This window comes from Perca flavescens, chromosome 1 (assembly GCF_004354835.1).
Source record: "Perca flavescens isolate YP-PL-M2 chromosome 1, PFLA_1.0, whole genome shotgun sequence".
Lineage (NCBI taxonomy): Eukaryota > Metazoa > Chordata > Actinopteri > Perciformes > Percidae > Perca > Perca flavescens.
Genome location: NC_041331.1, coordinates 20,502,110 through 20,518,304, shown reverse-complemented (window position 1 = coordinate 20,518,304; position 16,195 = coordinate 20,502,110). Strand labels below are relative to the sequence as shown.

General features: G+C 37.2%; 1 protein-coding gene across 7 annotated transcripts in view; it reads left to right on the top strand.

Annotated features, from left to right (window-relative positions):
• Positions 1-16,195, top strand: part of LOC114554776 (ephrin type-A receptor 6) — a 71,230-nt gene that overhangs the window by 38,410 nt on the left and 16,625 nt on the right. For all 7 annotated transcript variants that reach the window (XM_028576814.1, XM_028576808.1, XM_028576851.1 and 4 more), the window contains 3 exons: positions 148-498; positions 14,823-14,947; positions 15,359-15,521. In XM_028576814.1, the coding sequence (XP_028432615.1) occupies positions 148-498; positions 14,823-14,947; positions 15,359-15,521 (639 nt within the window). The remainder of the gene's footprint in view (positions 1-147; positions 499-14,822; positions 14,948-15,358; positions 15,522-16,195) is intronic.

The window sequence follows — 16,195 nt, the reverse complement described above, 5'->3', positions numbered from 1 at the left end:
TGTCTACTCTTGAATTCAATCAGACAACAACCAAACCCCTCTATATGTGTTATGCTATATTTGTACAAGGTTTTTTCTTTAAAATACCTGACAAAGATATTAGTGAGTTATGAATGAGTAATCTCAATACCTTTTCTCTCTCTTCAGGGACTCCGTCGGCTCCCAGGAACCTGGTCTCATTGATCAATGACACGGCTCTCTTCTTGCAGTGGATGCCTCCTAGTGACACAGGTGGCAGGGAGGACATCACTTATAACATCCTGTGTCAGCGCTGTGATGGAAGAGACGGAGACAGTGGTGTGACACAGTGTGAACCATGTGAGCCAGAACTGCGGTTCATCCCAAGGCCACTTGGACTGACTGGTACCTCTGTGGCAATACTAGATTTTGCAATGCACGCCACCTACACCTTCCACGTGGAGGCTGTGAATGGCGTCTCTGGGCTCGGGGTGTCTGCACGCTCGCTGGCGAATGTTACCGTCAACACACACCAAGCTGGTGAGTTGCAGAGCTCTTGTTCACTTCAGTGCTACTTTCCAGTTCTGTTTGATTTACTGTCTGCAGATCCAACCGTGGTAATGATGACAAGCAGATGTACCTCCAACAGAATTATATCATTGACTTGTATTGATGTTCTTGACTTGGATAACATTTACAATTAATTACTAATTTCATGAGTGCTTGAACAGATAGTGGATTAATTAATTGATCCATTGACATTTAATTGCAAACATTTTAGATTTTTTTGGTTAAGTCATTTAATAAGCAAAAATGCCAAACATTTGCTTGTTCTACTGTAGCTTCTCAGATGAGAAATTTCTGTTTCTCATTACTGTAATTAGAGAACTTTGGGTTTTTTACTGTTACTAAGACAAAAAAAGCAAATCAGATACTTCACATTGGTTTCCACGGCCTATTTTTTTGATTAAGGTATGACTTTTAAAAAAATATTTGAAAGATAAATAATGTTTGTTGCAGCCATGAATTTCATAATTACAGAAATCAATTTTAAAATATTTTGCAGGGCTGAAATAGTACATGGTAAGCCACAAAATATTGCCACACATTTGTCATTTTAATCCTGCTGGTATGGGCAAAATGGCCATCTGGAACGGTGGCAATTTTCCCAGTGGACCATTCAGACTGTGGGGTGGCAGGAAGCCAAGTAAAACCGAAGAATTGTTTGCAAACTAGCAGGTTACAAAAAGTACTGCTGCCGGGGCGGCCTATAGCTCACCTGGTAGAGTGAGCGCCCCATGTAGGCTCAGTCCTTGCCAGCGGCCCTGTTTCAAATCAGATCCGAGGCCCTTTGCTGCATGTCATCCCCTCTCTCTCTCCCCCGTTTCCTGTCTAAAAAAATTAAGAAAAAAACCAACCCTAAAAAAAATAAATAAATAAAAAAGATATAAAAAAGTACAGCTGCCCAAAAACACCCGCCACCCCTAACTACCTAACTAACACAAGCATTAACAAGATATCTAAACAAAAATGAAGTGGAAAAATATAGTCTGCATTTCTTGTAGTGCTCATCCACAACATTGGTTGGAGTATCTGTGGACTGGCTGTGAGGGACCAGTTTAGGTTGAATGCTTACAGTCACTCATTTATAGATACTGGTAATGTAACTGTCCACTGCATTTGATAAATTAAACTGTATCTTAAGGCTTGGAGTTAAATTCCATAATGTTGTTGCATATTGGCTGTAGGACACTATTGACTATTCCTAAAAATCACAAATTTTAGTCTTCAATAAATTTGCAGTTCATGTATTCCATATGTTCTCTTTTTCTGGACAGATTGTTGAGGGTTAAAGGAACACGCCGACTTATTGGGAATTTAGCTTATTCACCGTAACTCCCAGAGTTAGACAAGTCGATACATACCCTTCCCATCTCCGTGCGTGATGTAACGCTGTCTGACGGTTCCAGCATTAGCTTAGCACAGCACAGATCCTGCAGGTAACTGGTTCCAACTAGCCTACTGCTCCAAATTGTGACAAAAGTGACAAAATAACGCCATCATGTTCCTATTTACATGTTGTGATTTGTATAGTCACAGCGTGTACAAAAAACAAGGTAACATGAGACACAGCCATCTTCTAACAGTAAACAAACCGGGTACTATATTCTCAAACAGGCTTGCTGCGAGCATATCACTCCGCCCAAGTACTATATTCTTCCGCCTGAGAATATAGTTCCCGGTTTGTTTACAGTTAGAAGATGGCTGTGTCTCATGTTACGTTGTTTTTTGTACACGCTGTGACTCTATAAATCACAACATGTAAATAGGAACATGTTGGCGTTATTTTGTCACTTATTCGGAGCAGTAGGATTGCTGGAACCATTACCTGCATGTTCTGTGCTGATGCCGCTGGAGCCGTCAGACAGCCTTACAGCCTGCATGGAGATGAGAAGGGTATGTATGGACTTGTCTTACTCTGGGGGTTACGGTGAATAAGCTAAATTCCCAATAAGTCGGCGTGTTCCTTTAACATTCAACTAGCCATATTTATTTCTAAAATATTAATAAAGGTTACATTTACAGTCTTATGCTTGACATATGCATTCTGTAGTTACATAATACCTGATTCATAGCTCATAAATATTGCGTTTGCATGGGAACAGATGGAGACATTTATGCTACAGTAACAGGAACATTTATTTATTCTGCACATAGATTTGCCTTTCTCCCTCCTGAGCACTCTGTGGCTTATTCCACATTCCCTGTCTCTCCATCCCGCTTAATGTGTCAATAGGTGAAACATATATCTGACCCTTAAATAGCTGACAGAGCCATTGTGACCTGAACCCAGTCCTAATTAGCAGTTTCTGGCTGACTTGAGATCAACTATAGATTCTAGATGTCCTCAAGTTATCACTGCATTAGGGAAAAAATAAGAGACCTGAGTTCTAGAGACTACTGGAACCTGAAACTGATATTTTAAGGGCAAGAATATTGATGGAATAATTGATGGAGAATGTGGAAATGAAGGAAGCAAAGGGAGTGAATTAATAAATTATACTTGAATGTATGTGCACACTTTCTCTCCTTTCAGCAAGTGCAGCAAGCCAGTATTGAGATGAAATTCTGATGAGGACAAGACACGCCCTCATCAGTGGCTCAGATATCAAAATAGGGATTTAGGTATATCTGTGCTAATCATCTTTGTGTGCAATAATAGGCTGTTGTAATCGTAGCAGCAAGGTTGTTGCGGTTGTCATTAGTTTGCAGTTATTTGGAAGTAAATAGAAGTATTGGCCAAAATAAAATGTTGACCTGATGTGGCGCTGGAGGAAAAGTCAGGGGATCACCAAAGTCAGTAAGATTCATCATGTGGGGGGCGTGAAAGTCTGTAGCAAATTTCATGGCAATCCATCAATTAGTTGTTGAGATATTTCAGTCTGAACCAAAGTGGTGGACCAGCTCCAGACTTTGAAGTGTGATTAAAAAATATGACCAATTTCCTTTTTAAGTTATTATAAATTTCTACCAACCTTTTTGTGTTTACTGGCTCTCTGTAATGATTCATCACAGTTATGTTGACACTTCTCTCATTTTTTCAGGCAATATAGAGTGCATGGTTGGTATGTGGGGAAAAATGGTCCCAATAATTATAGCACCTGCCTATTGGTCTTGAATCAGGCTCCTTCTCATTCAAGAAAGGTTCATAACTTCAACAGTTATTTCTTGTGGCTAATTCTCCCCCGAGAAAATATTGTATCAAGTATTATTTTTAGAAATGTTTGGCTGACAGGCTGCCATACTATGGAAACCAGATGTCAGGTGTGTATGTGTCACTTCATACCCATCTCAAAAGCAGCTAAACTGACGGCAGGAAGCTGAAATGCAAAAATAATCTCTGTGGAGGAGGAGGAGCAGCCTTTGGGGATGTTTCCATTAGGATGTTTAGAACTGATTAACTTGTCAAATTGCCTTTCCTCAGTAGATACACTGTATGCACAAACAGCCAGGCACGCATGCAAACAAGCAGGAAAACAAATCCATACACGTATGACATTTGAACACATATTTGCTTCACCCATGTACCACCCACATCATGTGGTCTGTTAGTCAGTGCTCTTGTTTTTCTCAACCACACACACACACACACACACACACACACACACACACACACACACATATATATATATATGTTAGGGCTGTCAAAATTAACACGTTAATTTTTGCGTTAATTTTTGCGTTAATTTTTTAATATTTAACTCGTTAAAAAAAATTAACGAAATTAACGCAGCTGTGTTTGTTTAATTCATGTGGCGGCTGAGAAACGTAATACGTCTACATAACAGCAGGCGGCGCTAATCTGTATTGTTGCCCAAGTAATGAAAACCGGCAGCTGATTGGACCTAACGTCACATGGGTTTGTTTTCTCCGGATATTGAGAGCCAAACTGTCATGGCGGCCGTTCAGAATACGATCTCATATTGTACTAAAATAGTTCACTGAAACATGTTTCTAAAAACATTTTAAGCGAGAAAAAGGCCATGCAGTTGCTGAATCTGTCTTCATTTCAGCTCAACAAAGGTCAGTTTAGAAGATTTTCGTCAGATTTTGAGAGACTAGTCACCTCATTCCGCTCGCCATTTCCGGGTGAGTCCCGACTGCCCTGCCGGCGACTGAACTCTCGGTTCGTTGGAGATGAACTGCGCCTCGCCTGTAAAGTAGACGAGAGCAGGCGACAGCAGCCGGGGGCGGTGACAAAAATCTGCTCTCAAGTCGGACAGTTTCTAGCTGTTTCCAGCAGCCTTCAGCAGGACTAAATAAGCCAAATTGTTGCTGCTGTAGATATTAAACATTCTGAACTTAGCAGAACCTTTCCTTGTTTGTTTTTTTCTTCATATTTGCAAAGTTAAGTGATTTAGCATTTAAATATCCATTATTACAAGCTTCAGTCTCAATTTAAAAAAGCGATTAATCGCGATTAATTACAGCAAATTGTGCAATTAATTAGTTAATTTTTTTTAATCGATTGACAGCCCTAATATATATATATATATATATATATATATATATATATATATATATATATATATATATATATATATATATATATATATATATATATACATATATATTATTTGTTATAAATGTAAATAAATAACTTTTATTTTGACTTATGTAGGAAAAAGGAAAAGGGCTAAATAAAAAGGAAAGTATTCTGTAAGTTAGCCCAGTAAGCCCACTCTACATCATTCATACGGTTTGAGTGCAGTTTTCCGTGGCTCATTATCTGCAGTTCATTGGACTGAAATGTTTACGTGAATCCACAGGAAATTCACTTACTGTATCAATTAACATCTAGATGTAAGCTGTACATAGAGGAAAATCATTCAGGAGGCTTCTTGATGATGCCGTCTAATAACAGACCAATGTTAGAAAATCTATTTAAATTCTTCACAGCACCATGTGTCTGATGTTTACATTTGTTTCAGAAGCGCTCCAAAATATACTTTAAATTCAAATGAGGTGGAACATGTATTGAGTTGTGAGAAAAGGCTTGTTGTAAATCTGTGCTTGTCCAAACTTATGTTTGGATGGATTTGGGATGGACAGGCTCATTGCCAATTACCACAGATAAGGTGATTCATGTAATTGATTGTGATATTATGTCAATGATGGAATAATAGCCAATTAAAAGCAGAATTAGCAGTTAACTGGATTTTTTTAGTGAGAAGGAGGAAGGGGGGGTCGTTTTTTTTTCTGTTGACATGCTGTCTGTTTGTAAATTGCATTTTAATGCCTCATTATGCTTTTAATTATGCTAAAACTATTAATCAAACTTACTTATCATTTCTCTGTGTGCTTGTCTAACCTTGATAAGTTATAATGCCCAGTTAAGGAAGATGCATGATCACTTTGTCTTTGAACAGAGTAGAGTGTTTATTGCCTTCCGATGATATAATATACTGAAGTAATCATTCAGTTTTATAGCCGTAATAGCTGAACAATATTTGTGTAGTCATAGATTCTCAGAAGACACATTTGATCATCTTGGATGCCCCTTTGTGTGCACTCTCCTCTGCACTTAATTTCACTTTGTAAAGCAGGATGCTGGTTTTTGGCTTGTTGTAGCCTCGCAAGGCAGCAACGCAGAGCGGAGTGAGCTGGATGATCTCTGTGTTTATGCACAGCGAACTGCACTCCCCTCAAAATACACTGTAGTTATTGCTCAGCAGAGCGTTTCTCACTGATGATTCCTCCCACAAAGTTCACTGCAGTATCCTGTGAAGAGGCACACAGAAATCAGTGCAAATTTGTGTTAGGTGTTTGATGCACAGAGGAAAAACTGGCTCCTACAACAGGAGCAGAGAGACAACCCACAAAGATAGACTCACTCTGTGTTAAAAGTAATCCTTATGTAAGATAAATGCTTGTGTCCAAGCAGAGGCTGAAACTAAAGATTACACTTATGTCCAAGTTTACATGTGTTTTGTTGGTGGTATAGGTTAGGTTTTATATTTGGGAAGCCTGGAAGAATCAAAATTAATTGAATTACATATCTAGTCGAAACAAATCATTCGCAAAATATGAGATTTAATGATGCATTGATCCTTGCTGAAATAATCAAAATTGAATTGCCGCTGGTTTAAATGGTTAAATCCCTACAGAGTTGGGCTCATTGTCTTTTAATCATTCCAGACTACTGCTCTGCTAATACACTAATACAGATTGTACTGCGCTCTTTAAAATTGGATAAATACATACTTATTAATAAGTAATTAGGAATACGGTTCAGTGATATTTTTTTGTATTGTCTTCTGACTCGTTGTTGGTTCACTATAACAAACATGTGCCCAATCAGTATGTTTTTAAGTCACATTGCATTCATAAGTGTGCATGTATAGCCTGTGGTACGTAGTTTGATTATAGCTTCACGTACAGTTATCACCATGACATCGTTTTAGGATTGTCAAATTTAAGAGTCCTTACCCTCCAATCTGACATGTAGCCAGCCAATGCTGTTGTTGGCCCTTTTTTCGAACATGGCTGTCAACGGCATATATTGTAACTGTTGGTACTGTCAATTTATTACCTTCATCTTTTCTGCTTAGTCAAGCAAGAAACCACAAGGGGAAAATACCAGTGGAAGGCAAACAAATACAGTTACAATTGCAGCTGTGTAAGAGACACATTCCCAATTTGTGTTCTGTGCATACAGTATGTTTCATCATGTCTTTCTATGGCTGCTTTGACCAGTTAAACATTTGGGTAGAAAGGAGAGGTTTATGTAGATAACCTTCCATATTAGTGATATGGTCACTCTTTCTGTTTTGTTTTACTTGCTTCATATTTAGTTTATCCTCATATTTTGATCTGTGCTCACATCGCACATTGTGATTCCTCTCTGAGTGTTTTGTTCAGGTGGCAATGGGTTGGTCTTTGTTTTTTTTTTTCGTTTTTTTTTTTTCTCCTTTCTTTCTTTTTTTTTCGTTTTTTCCTTTCTTAGTGTGTTTTTATGTTTATTCTTTATGATTTGTTTGTGTGTTCTGTCCTTGTGTATAAATGTTAATGATTATTATAATCTCCAATCTGATTATTTGTTTTTTCCCAGCTCTGATATATTTTGTCATTGGTCAATCTTTAAACTTTATGTTTTATACTGGATAGTGTTAAAGGATTAAAAATAATTCATCTTAATATAAGAAGCCTATTACCAAAAATTAATCTACTTCAAGCATGGGTTGAACAGTATAAACCAAATGTTATTACTTTATCTGAAACCTGGCTCACTGATAAAATAGGTAACAACGAAATAGATCTCAAAGACTATGTCATTTACAGAGCTGATAGAGCTTCTAGAGGTGGTGGTGTAGCTACATATGTGTTAAGTTAATTGTCCCTGATGTTGATCCATCTCACTTTGAGTGTATTTTTGTAAAGATAACCCTACATAATAATAAATACATAACTATTGGTAACATCTATAGACCTCCCTCTGCACCAATGGAATCATTTAATTGTATCATATCTACTATTAATTCAATTAACTACAGAAATGAAATTATCTTACTGGGAGACTTTAACAAAAACTGGATCAAAAAATACTCAAAAGAAAGAAACCTTCTTGGAAACTTAAACTTAACCCAGCTAATCAGAGAACCCACCCGTGTTACCCCCCGGAGTCAATCTCTTCTTGACTGGATTTTGGTTTCTCACCCAAATAGATTTATTAAAGCAGGAATTATGTCTGACTGTTTTAGTCACCATGCCATTATATATTGCATCTGGAAAATTAAATTGCCTAAACTGCCACCCAGATTAATTAGAATTAGGCAATACAAGAAATTAAATATAAATTATTTCATAAATGACCTGATTTCAATTAATTGGGATAGGTTTCATCTTATTCCAGATGTAAATAATGCATGGGACTTCCTACATTCTGAATTTATTAACGTTGTAGATAAACATGCTCCCATGAAAACCATTAAAGTTAAGGGTGCGCATCTTCCATGGATAACATCTGACCTTATAAGTATATTTAGACAGAGAGATCATGCCTGGGCTAACTTTCATAAAACAAAAAACCCGACCGACTGGGAAAGGTATAAGCAATTGCGAAATTATAGTAAAACTATGTCCAGAAATGCTAAATCTAGCTATTATAAGGAATCCCTTGCACATGACTTTAAAAATCCTAAACAGTTTTGGAATACAATTAAAGATATAATTAATACATCTAAGAAATCCTTACCTACTAAACTTAGAGTCAATAATATCATTTTACAAGACCCACTACTAATTGCACGAGCGTTCAATCAACATTTTTCTCAGGTATCTTCAGCTACAGTTCCCAATCTTTTTAATGATTGCCATTTAAATAATCTCCTGCCCAGTCATAGTTTCTCTTTCAAGCATATAACACCTGTGGAGGTACAAACTGCAATCAATGCTCTAAAAATGAGCAGTGGTCCTGGGTTGGATGGCATTGAAACCAGATTTCTCAAACTGTCAGCTCATATCATTATGTACCCGTTATGTGACCTCTTTAATATGTCTTTATCCACATGTGAAATACCCGCCATATGGAAATGTTCCCGTATTACTCCACTTCATAAAGGTGGTGATATTCTTGATCCCAATAATTATCGACCAATTTCAATTATCAGTTCTATTGCAAAAGTTTTTGAAAGAATTATCTACGATCAACTATCCCATTATTTTGATAAATGCAATGTCTTGTCGCCGTTTCAATCTGGTTTTCAATCACATCATTCCACAACCACTGCATTATTAAAGCTTACAAATGATATTCTCTCTGCATCCAACAGCAGTCAACTAACTGGTGCAATTTTTATTGATTTAACAAAAGCATTCAACTTACTTGATCATTACTTGCTATTGGATAAGTTTTTCTCTGCTGGTTTGTCACGCAATTCACTACTCTGGTTCAATTCTTATCTCCATAACAGAAAACAATGTGTTATGATACAAGGATGCAAATCCGATATATTAATTCAGCAACGAGGTGTCATTCAAGGTTTAACTCTTGGTCCACTTCTCTTTTCTATTTTTGTTAATGACCTTCCATTAATCTGCTCTGAATGTTGTGTTCAGCTTTATGCAGATGATACAGTATTATACACTTCCAAAACTAATCTATTACAAATTGAATCAGTTCTGCAGTCTGACTTTGATAACCTACAACATTGGCTCATAAGAAATAAATTACTACTTAACAAAACTAAATCTCACATTATGATTTTTGGAACTCCACAGACAATCAAATCCAAATTAAAAGGTCACACATGTGTAATTACATGTTTTGATGGTAGTTCACTGCAAAAAGCTGAACATACCAAATACCTCGGACTTTGGCTAGACTCTGAGTTCTCATTTAAGTATTATATTGATTATATCTTAAAAAGAATCAATTTTGGTATTGGTGTTCTTTACCGATCCAGAAAATGTTTTTCTCTTACTGTTAGAAAGAAACTTGCGCAACAATTTATCTTACCAATTATGGACTATGCTGATATTGTATATCAGGTTGCATCCAGCACTAATCTGCTTCCACTCAATGTTGCCTACAATAGAATTTGTAGATTTGTGCTTGAATGTCCTTTTACTACTCATCATTGTATCATGTATGAAAAACTTGGTCTTCCATCCCCTTCAATAAGAAGACATCAGCATTGGTTGCTGCTAATTTATAAATGTATACATTGCAATTACCCTAGTTATCTGAAACAGCTTATCGTACCCTAACTTCTATCTATCACTTGAGACACTCTACACAACTTTTCTTTTCTGTCCCTGCTGTACGTTTCTCAACAGCTAAGAAAGCCTTTAGCTTTAAAGCCCCCTCAAACTGGAATAATTTACCTGTAAATATTCGGTCCATTCAATCTCTCCACTTCTTTAAAAATGCCCTGTTTTCTTATTATAGTAACAACTGTACCTGTTTTTAAGCTTCTACAACACCATAACAACTTTTCTATTCTATTATGAGCAGTATTCAGAATCATTTTTATTTTGTCACAAACTTGATTATGACGGACTAATTCTGTTTTTCATTCTTTTCTTTTTTTTTTTTTTTTTTTTTTTTGTTTTGTTATGTCTGTTTTTGTTGTCTGTTTTTTGTTTTGTTAACTGTTGAATGTAATTATGATTGTAATGTATATTCAATTATTGTTTAGGACCCCCTCGAAAACGAGATGGTGCATCTCAAGGGGTTACTCCTAATAAAGAAATTTTCAACATATGAACCTCACATGGGAAATTACTGGCTGTTCACTTGTCTTTTTAATATTGTTATTATTTTTATTATTTTGTTTACAAAACAATAACAAGAGTCATGCAAAGTTCTCACATGCTAAATCCATGTGTGAACATTTTCCACTGTTTTATGGTGTCCTGATTCAGGAGCTTTTCTCTCTTTTACTTTGCTCTTTTCCCCTTTCCCCCAGTGGATTCTCTTCTGTTTGCATCTCCTTTGCTCTGGGAATAAGGCTGACGTCTATTTATACGCTCAGATGCTGGGGAGATGCAACCTCGTGGGATTTCTTTAAAGCTCTCTCTCTTCACTCTTTCTCGCTCTCCTCTTCCCCCTCTGTCCTTTCTTTATCTTTCTCTATCTGTAGTTGAGGGTTAACCTATTTTTTTATGTTGCCAATAAACCAACTATAGAGCTTATAGATTCTCAATTATCTTTTGATGTGTGGAATTGTGATTAAACTGTAATGACCTTAATTGTTTTCTTTGAGCTTACTCATACAGAGCAGTAGCTTTCGAAGCAGTGGATTGATTTAAACCTGAAATAGCTTCTTGCATAAGAGTTTAGAGGGTTTTTAGAGCGTTTTTTAACATTGCAAAAATGTCCACACACAAGAAACTACACTTGTCAAGCACAGTGGCACACACACACACGCATGGTGATAGATACATAACATTATGCTGTATTCTGCAGACAGAAATCCCCTCTAGTAATGTGATTCTCATGGACATTCTTATCCCTTAAGTGGGTTATGCATATTTATGTGCCTGGTTACACCAGTGCCAACTGAAAAACATCATCATTTCTTAAACATGACATTTATGGGTACCTTTCTTGCTTAGATATGTTTTAACTGATTCATTGAAATCACAAGCATATATTATATTTACAAATGTATTTCATTATTGAAATTTTGGTCTGTTCAAGGAATCTTTTTATGGTTTTAACTACATTTAAAACTAATAATAAGCCCTCACAAACATAATCTCGGTCCTTGTACAGTGGTTTTTGATAACTACGGAGTGAGAAAACTGGACTTTGCGGGTTTAGAAGTAGTCAGCTCTGCAACATGGATCGATGCATTTTGGAGCTATTCTTCCTCAGCTTTGTCGATGTTTGCCTCAGGTTTTGCGCATGCGCTACTTGCATACACTTCCATATTTACAGTGGATAACTACAGAAGTTTCTCTACCAGTGAGTACTGTGTGCTAGTCCGATACAAAGTTAAAACGGTTGACGGAAAATGAATAGCTAATTATTTTGAATATCAATTCTTTTTCAAGCAAAATAAGCTAAAGATTACAGAGTTATTGTTTCTTTTATTGTCTTTATGAGTTAGTAAGTTAAAAATTGTTTTGGCTTTGGACTGTTGGTTAGAAAACACAAGTTATTTGAAGATTGATTGTCATTTTCACAGATTTCGGACATTTTCTTGACCAAATATGTATCGATTAACAGAAAAAAGAAATCAGCAGAGTAATCGATAGTGAAAAGTAATTGTTAGCTGCAGCCCTACTGTGAACCTTTTAATTTGTGTTTGATTACAGTGCTAACATCGTATTGTCAATATGGGTTATACGTCAGTCAGACAGAAACAATAAAATATCCACAGCTAAATCTGAAATGCTTCAGCTACCTACCATATATTTATTAACCTGAAAGAACTTGCTGAAAGATTTGTTAAAGGAACTGGTGTTTAATATTGTGCACTTTGTATTAATGACTGCTTTTTTTTCTCAAGTAGACACTGCACTTATTATTAAGCTAAAACTTCCAGGTATGGCGCTGATGACATTCGCTCAGCAACTCATTGGATTTTGTCTGCCTTGCCTGAGCACTTTTGCACTGCAGTGTTCTGTCAATACATGGTGTATATTTTTGTTGGTGTGTCTGCTGTGTGCCATTATTAACTGCAGCAGGCAGCCAGACTGAGAGGCTTGAGACCCCACAACATCTCCAGGCACTCTGTGTGGCTCAGACACCACCTGCCACCAGGATAGAGAGGACACATTACCTGCAATAACATGGCTGACATGGCAGATGTCTTATCTGGCTCTGCAAACTGTTTAAAAGGCCCCGTTTGGACCTGGTATCAAAATTGGATCTGAGTGATCGGCTCACAAGTGGACAGCTCTTAAGTACAGGGGGAAATGCCCTCTGGACACATTGAGGAAACATTGAGATCCGATCACTAAAACCGCATTTGGAGGTGGTCTAGGACCGCATATGTCCACATTCTTATAGCAGTGAGAACAGTTATGTGTCCTTGGCCACATTCAGGACTACACATTTCTTATGTCCCAGAAACCGTTGAGAGTGAATCGTGGGTTTTGGATGTTATTATCATACTGTCGGCGATGTGTCGGCGTATTTGTTCCGGCACTGCCTGCTCTTATATCCCCGGCTGTCTGGAGCTCTCTGCAGCGCTGTTGATTTGCAAAAGGCAGCCACCGGTATATGATAACGTTATTTTTAGTTTCATAAAACCTACCCGAATTCACCAATATGTAGGATATTATTACAAACATTCCAATTAATGCTACATGACTCCTATAAGCGAACATGCTACATAAAATGAAGCAGATATAATATAGAAACTAAACTTTTGTGGCTTTGTGTAGTTTGAGGTTCATAAAGAAATGCATGTTCACAAAGACTGAATTCATGCATTCTAATATAAAAGTTGGACACCTTAAATTTACATATTTGTCTCCATGAGTGTGCATTTTTGCAAGAGTCAGCATCAAACTTTTGCTTACTGTCTGCACCAATTTTCTCTCTGCTCTTTTTGTTTTGTTTTAAAACAAGTCAAAATGGTCGAGCTTCTGGACTGTGAAGCATCATGTCTCGGCCGAGCTGCTGCGAGAAAATCTTAGCCTGTTGATAAAATGTAAAAGTCACATCTGAAGCCCAATGCGTCCAACTTGATACAGCGACACGTCACTTTTCTGAAGTGCCACATCCGGTCTGTGGCCTTCTGTGTGTAGTAGGTTATCTGCTTCTTCTGAGCATGAGGACAGTTCATGACATCAATCTGGGCTGGAATTTGTATTCCTACAATGATCTCCCAAACAGCACGCTCGACAACAGAGGGACTGTCTCTATTAGTTTGCCAACTCATATTCTGTTCAAGCGAAGGCTTTATGAATAATTGATGGTAAATATTTGAATCTCTGCTGGGTGATTTTGTGTCTCCTCAGCAGCCTTGTGCAAAATATTCCCCCAAATTCAGCAATAATGACAAACATGATGAACAGTTGCTGTAGGTCTAGTAGTTTGGTTAACAAAAGTGTTTCTCTCAGGCCACACATCATACTGGAGCTGGACAGTAAAATGGTTTCTTGGCCCTACTTTCCCTTTGGATATTCGTGTGATACTAAAACAATTTATCTTCCAAACTGCAATAAGGTTGTTATATTTCTTTTAAAGTTGTTTTTTTTTTAGATTGTCTTCTGTAAACTGGAGAGTGGAGAAGTTACGTATACAGGATGCACTTTTCTTAGGCTCTATTTCTGATTTTCTTTCCAGTTTGGAGTTTTTTGCGATGGCTGGAGATACTTTTAAAATGTTTTTTTGCGGTCGTGTTTCTGAACTCAATGGATGGACCTGTGAATGGCTCAAATCACTAATTTCACAAGTACAACTTTATTTGTCCCTAGAGAGTGCAATTGGTTGGGCAGCAGTAACAACAGAAATAACACAAAATCAATTAAATGCAACATAAGTAAAAAAAAAAAAAATATATATATATATATATATATATATATATATATATATATATATATATATATATATATATATATATATATTTACCAAGAGTGGTTGCATGGTCAAGCTAATATTACCTTTTTCTATTTGAGTTCAGCAGTGAGATGTTGATTTCCTCATTCCCCCGGACCTCTGGGTGACTCAGTCCTGCTGAAAACTTGCATTACATTTCTCTTTCTAATGTTTTTTCCCCAATCCTATTCCCAAGAATTATTCTTTGGCACATGACCCTTAGTACATAAGTTAGTCACTAAGTCAAATAGGCTCATTATTTTGTTATCAAATGCTGACACCCTGCACTATTTGACTGCATCTTCAGGTCCAGCTCTGGTGGGTGTAGTCAGGAAAGACTGGGCCTCTCAAAACAGCATCGCCCTCTCCTGGTCAGACGTGGAACGGCTGCCCTCAGACATAGTGGACTATGAAGTCAAATACTTTGAGAAGGTGAAGTCTTTTATTATACTAAATTGACAGAATTTTTTCTTAGACCATGTTCATGTAACATGTGTTAATTGCTTAGTTGTAACAGTGGTTTGTATTACAGATATTTTAGCACTGAAATGCACCTAAGTGATTACATATACAGAGAACAATCACTGCTTACAGAACAATGATGTTAGCCTGCAGAAACCCAAATGGCAGTGCAGAGCATCCATAATGTATTGCTGTCTCCGTTTTATTCGCCATCTGTTCTGAAAGTTAATTGGATATAAACGAGGTGTTTGCTTCAAACGTTGTTGTGATAATGGGTGTATGCAAACACATGTTCGTCTGTCTGGCCAAAACTTGCCTTTTGTTTATCATCTCTGGCAATCTGTTTTTTTTTTTTTTTTTTTTTTTTTGTTTTTTTTTTAGGAGCAAGAGCAGCTGAGCTACTCCTCAACACGGACCAAAGCCCCCAGCGTGGTGGTGACGGGCCTCAGACCCTCGACTGTCTATGTCTTCCACGTGCGCGTTCGCACTGCTGCTGGCTACACAGTGTACAGCCCCAACTTTGAGTTTGCTACTGCAGCTGAGGGTACGACTGTAGGGGAGCAAGCATGCTTTTGGGTTTATACTGGCTGTGTTTAAGGGATGAACGGCACTGATATTCAGTCATCCAGTCAGTTAGATTTGTGTTGAAATTGCAATGGATATAAAGTTTTGTTTTAGAACAATGCACAGGAAAAGAAAGGAGTTTTTAAAGCCAGAGATTTGAAGCCATTGTATTGATCAACAACCTTATGAAATCCATGGAGACATTTTATGGTCATTCTTTGCTATGGATCAGTGAAACCCATCAGTGCTTCTTCAGGCGTGAGCCATTTATTTAAACGTTTATAAGCTCTGTAGGTTTCTGATGCACACATAACGCTCTGCTGATTCTAATCCTGAAATATGCAGCAACGCTCATCCTCCTACAAGATACACACTGTAGGTGACAAAGATGTAGATGTCCGCCTTCACATTCTCATACTCCCATATGTCAGTGCATCTGACAGAAGTCCATTCATATTTTCGGATTGTACACATGTGCCATCTTCTCTCTCACCTTATTCAACCCATACAATACTCACTCTCACATAGTGTTATGTCACAGAATGTTTTACAGGTTTACCTTCATTTTACCAACAGTTGGGAGAAGTCCAACAATATTAAAATGTTATCCTCATTTAAATGTAAAGATAAATGGTACTTTGGATTACTGAATAA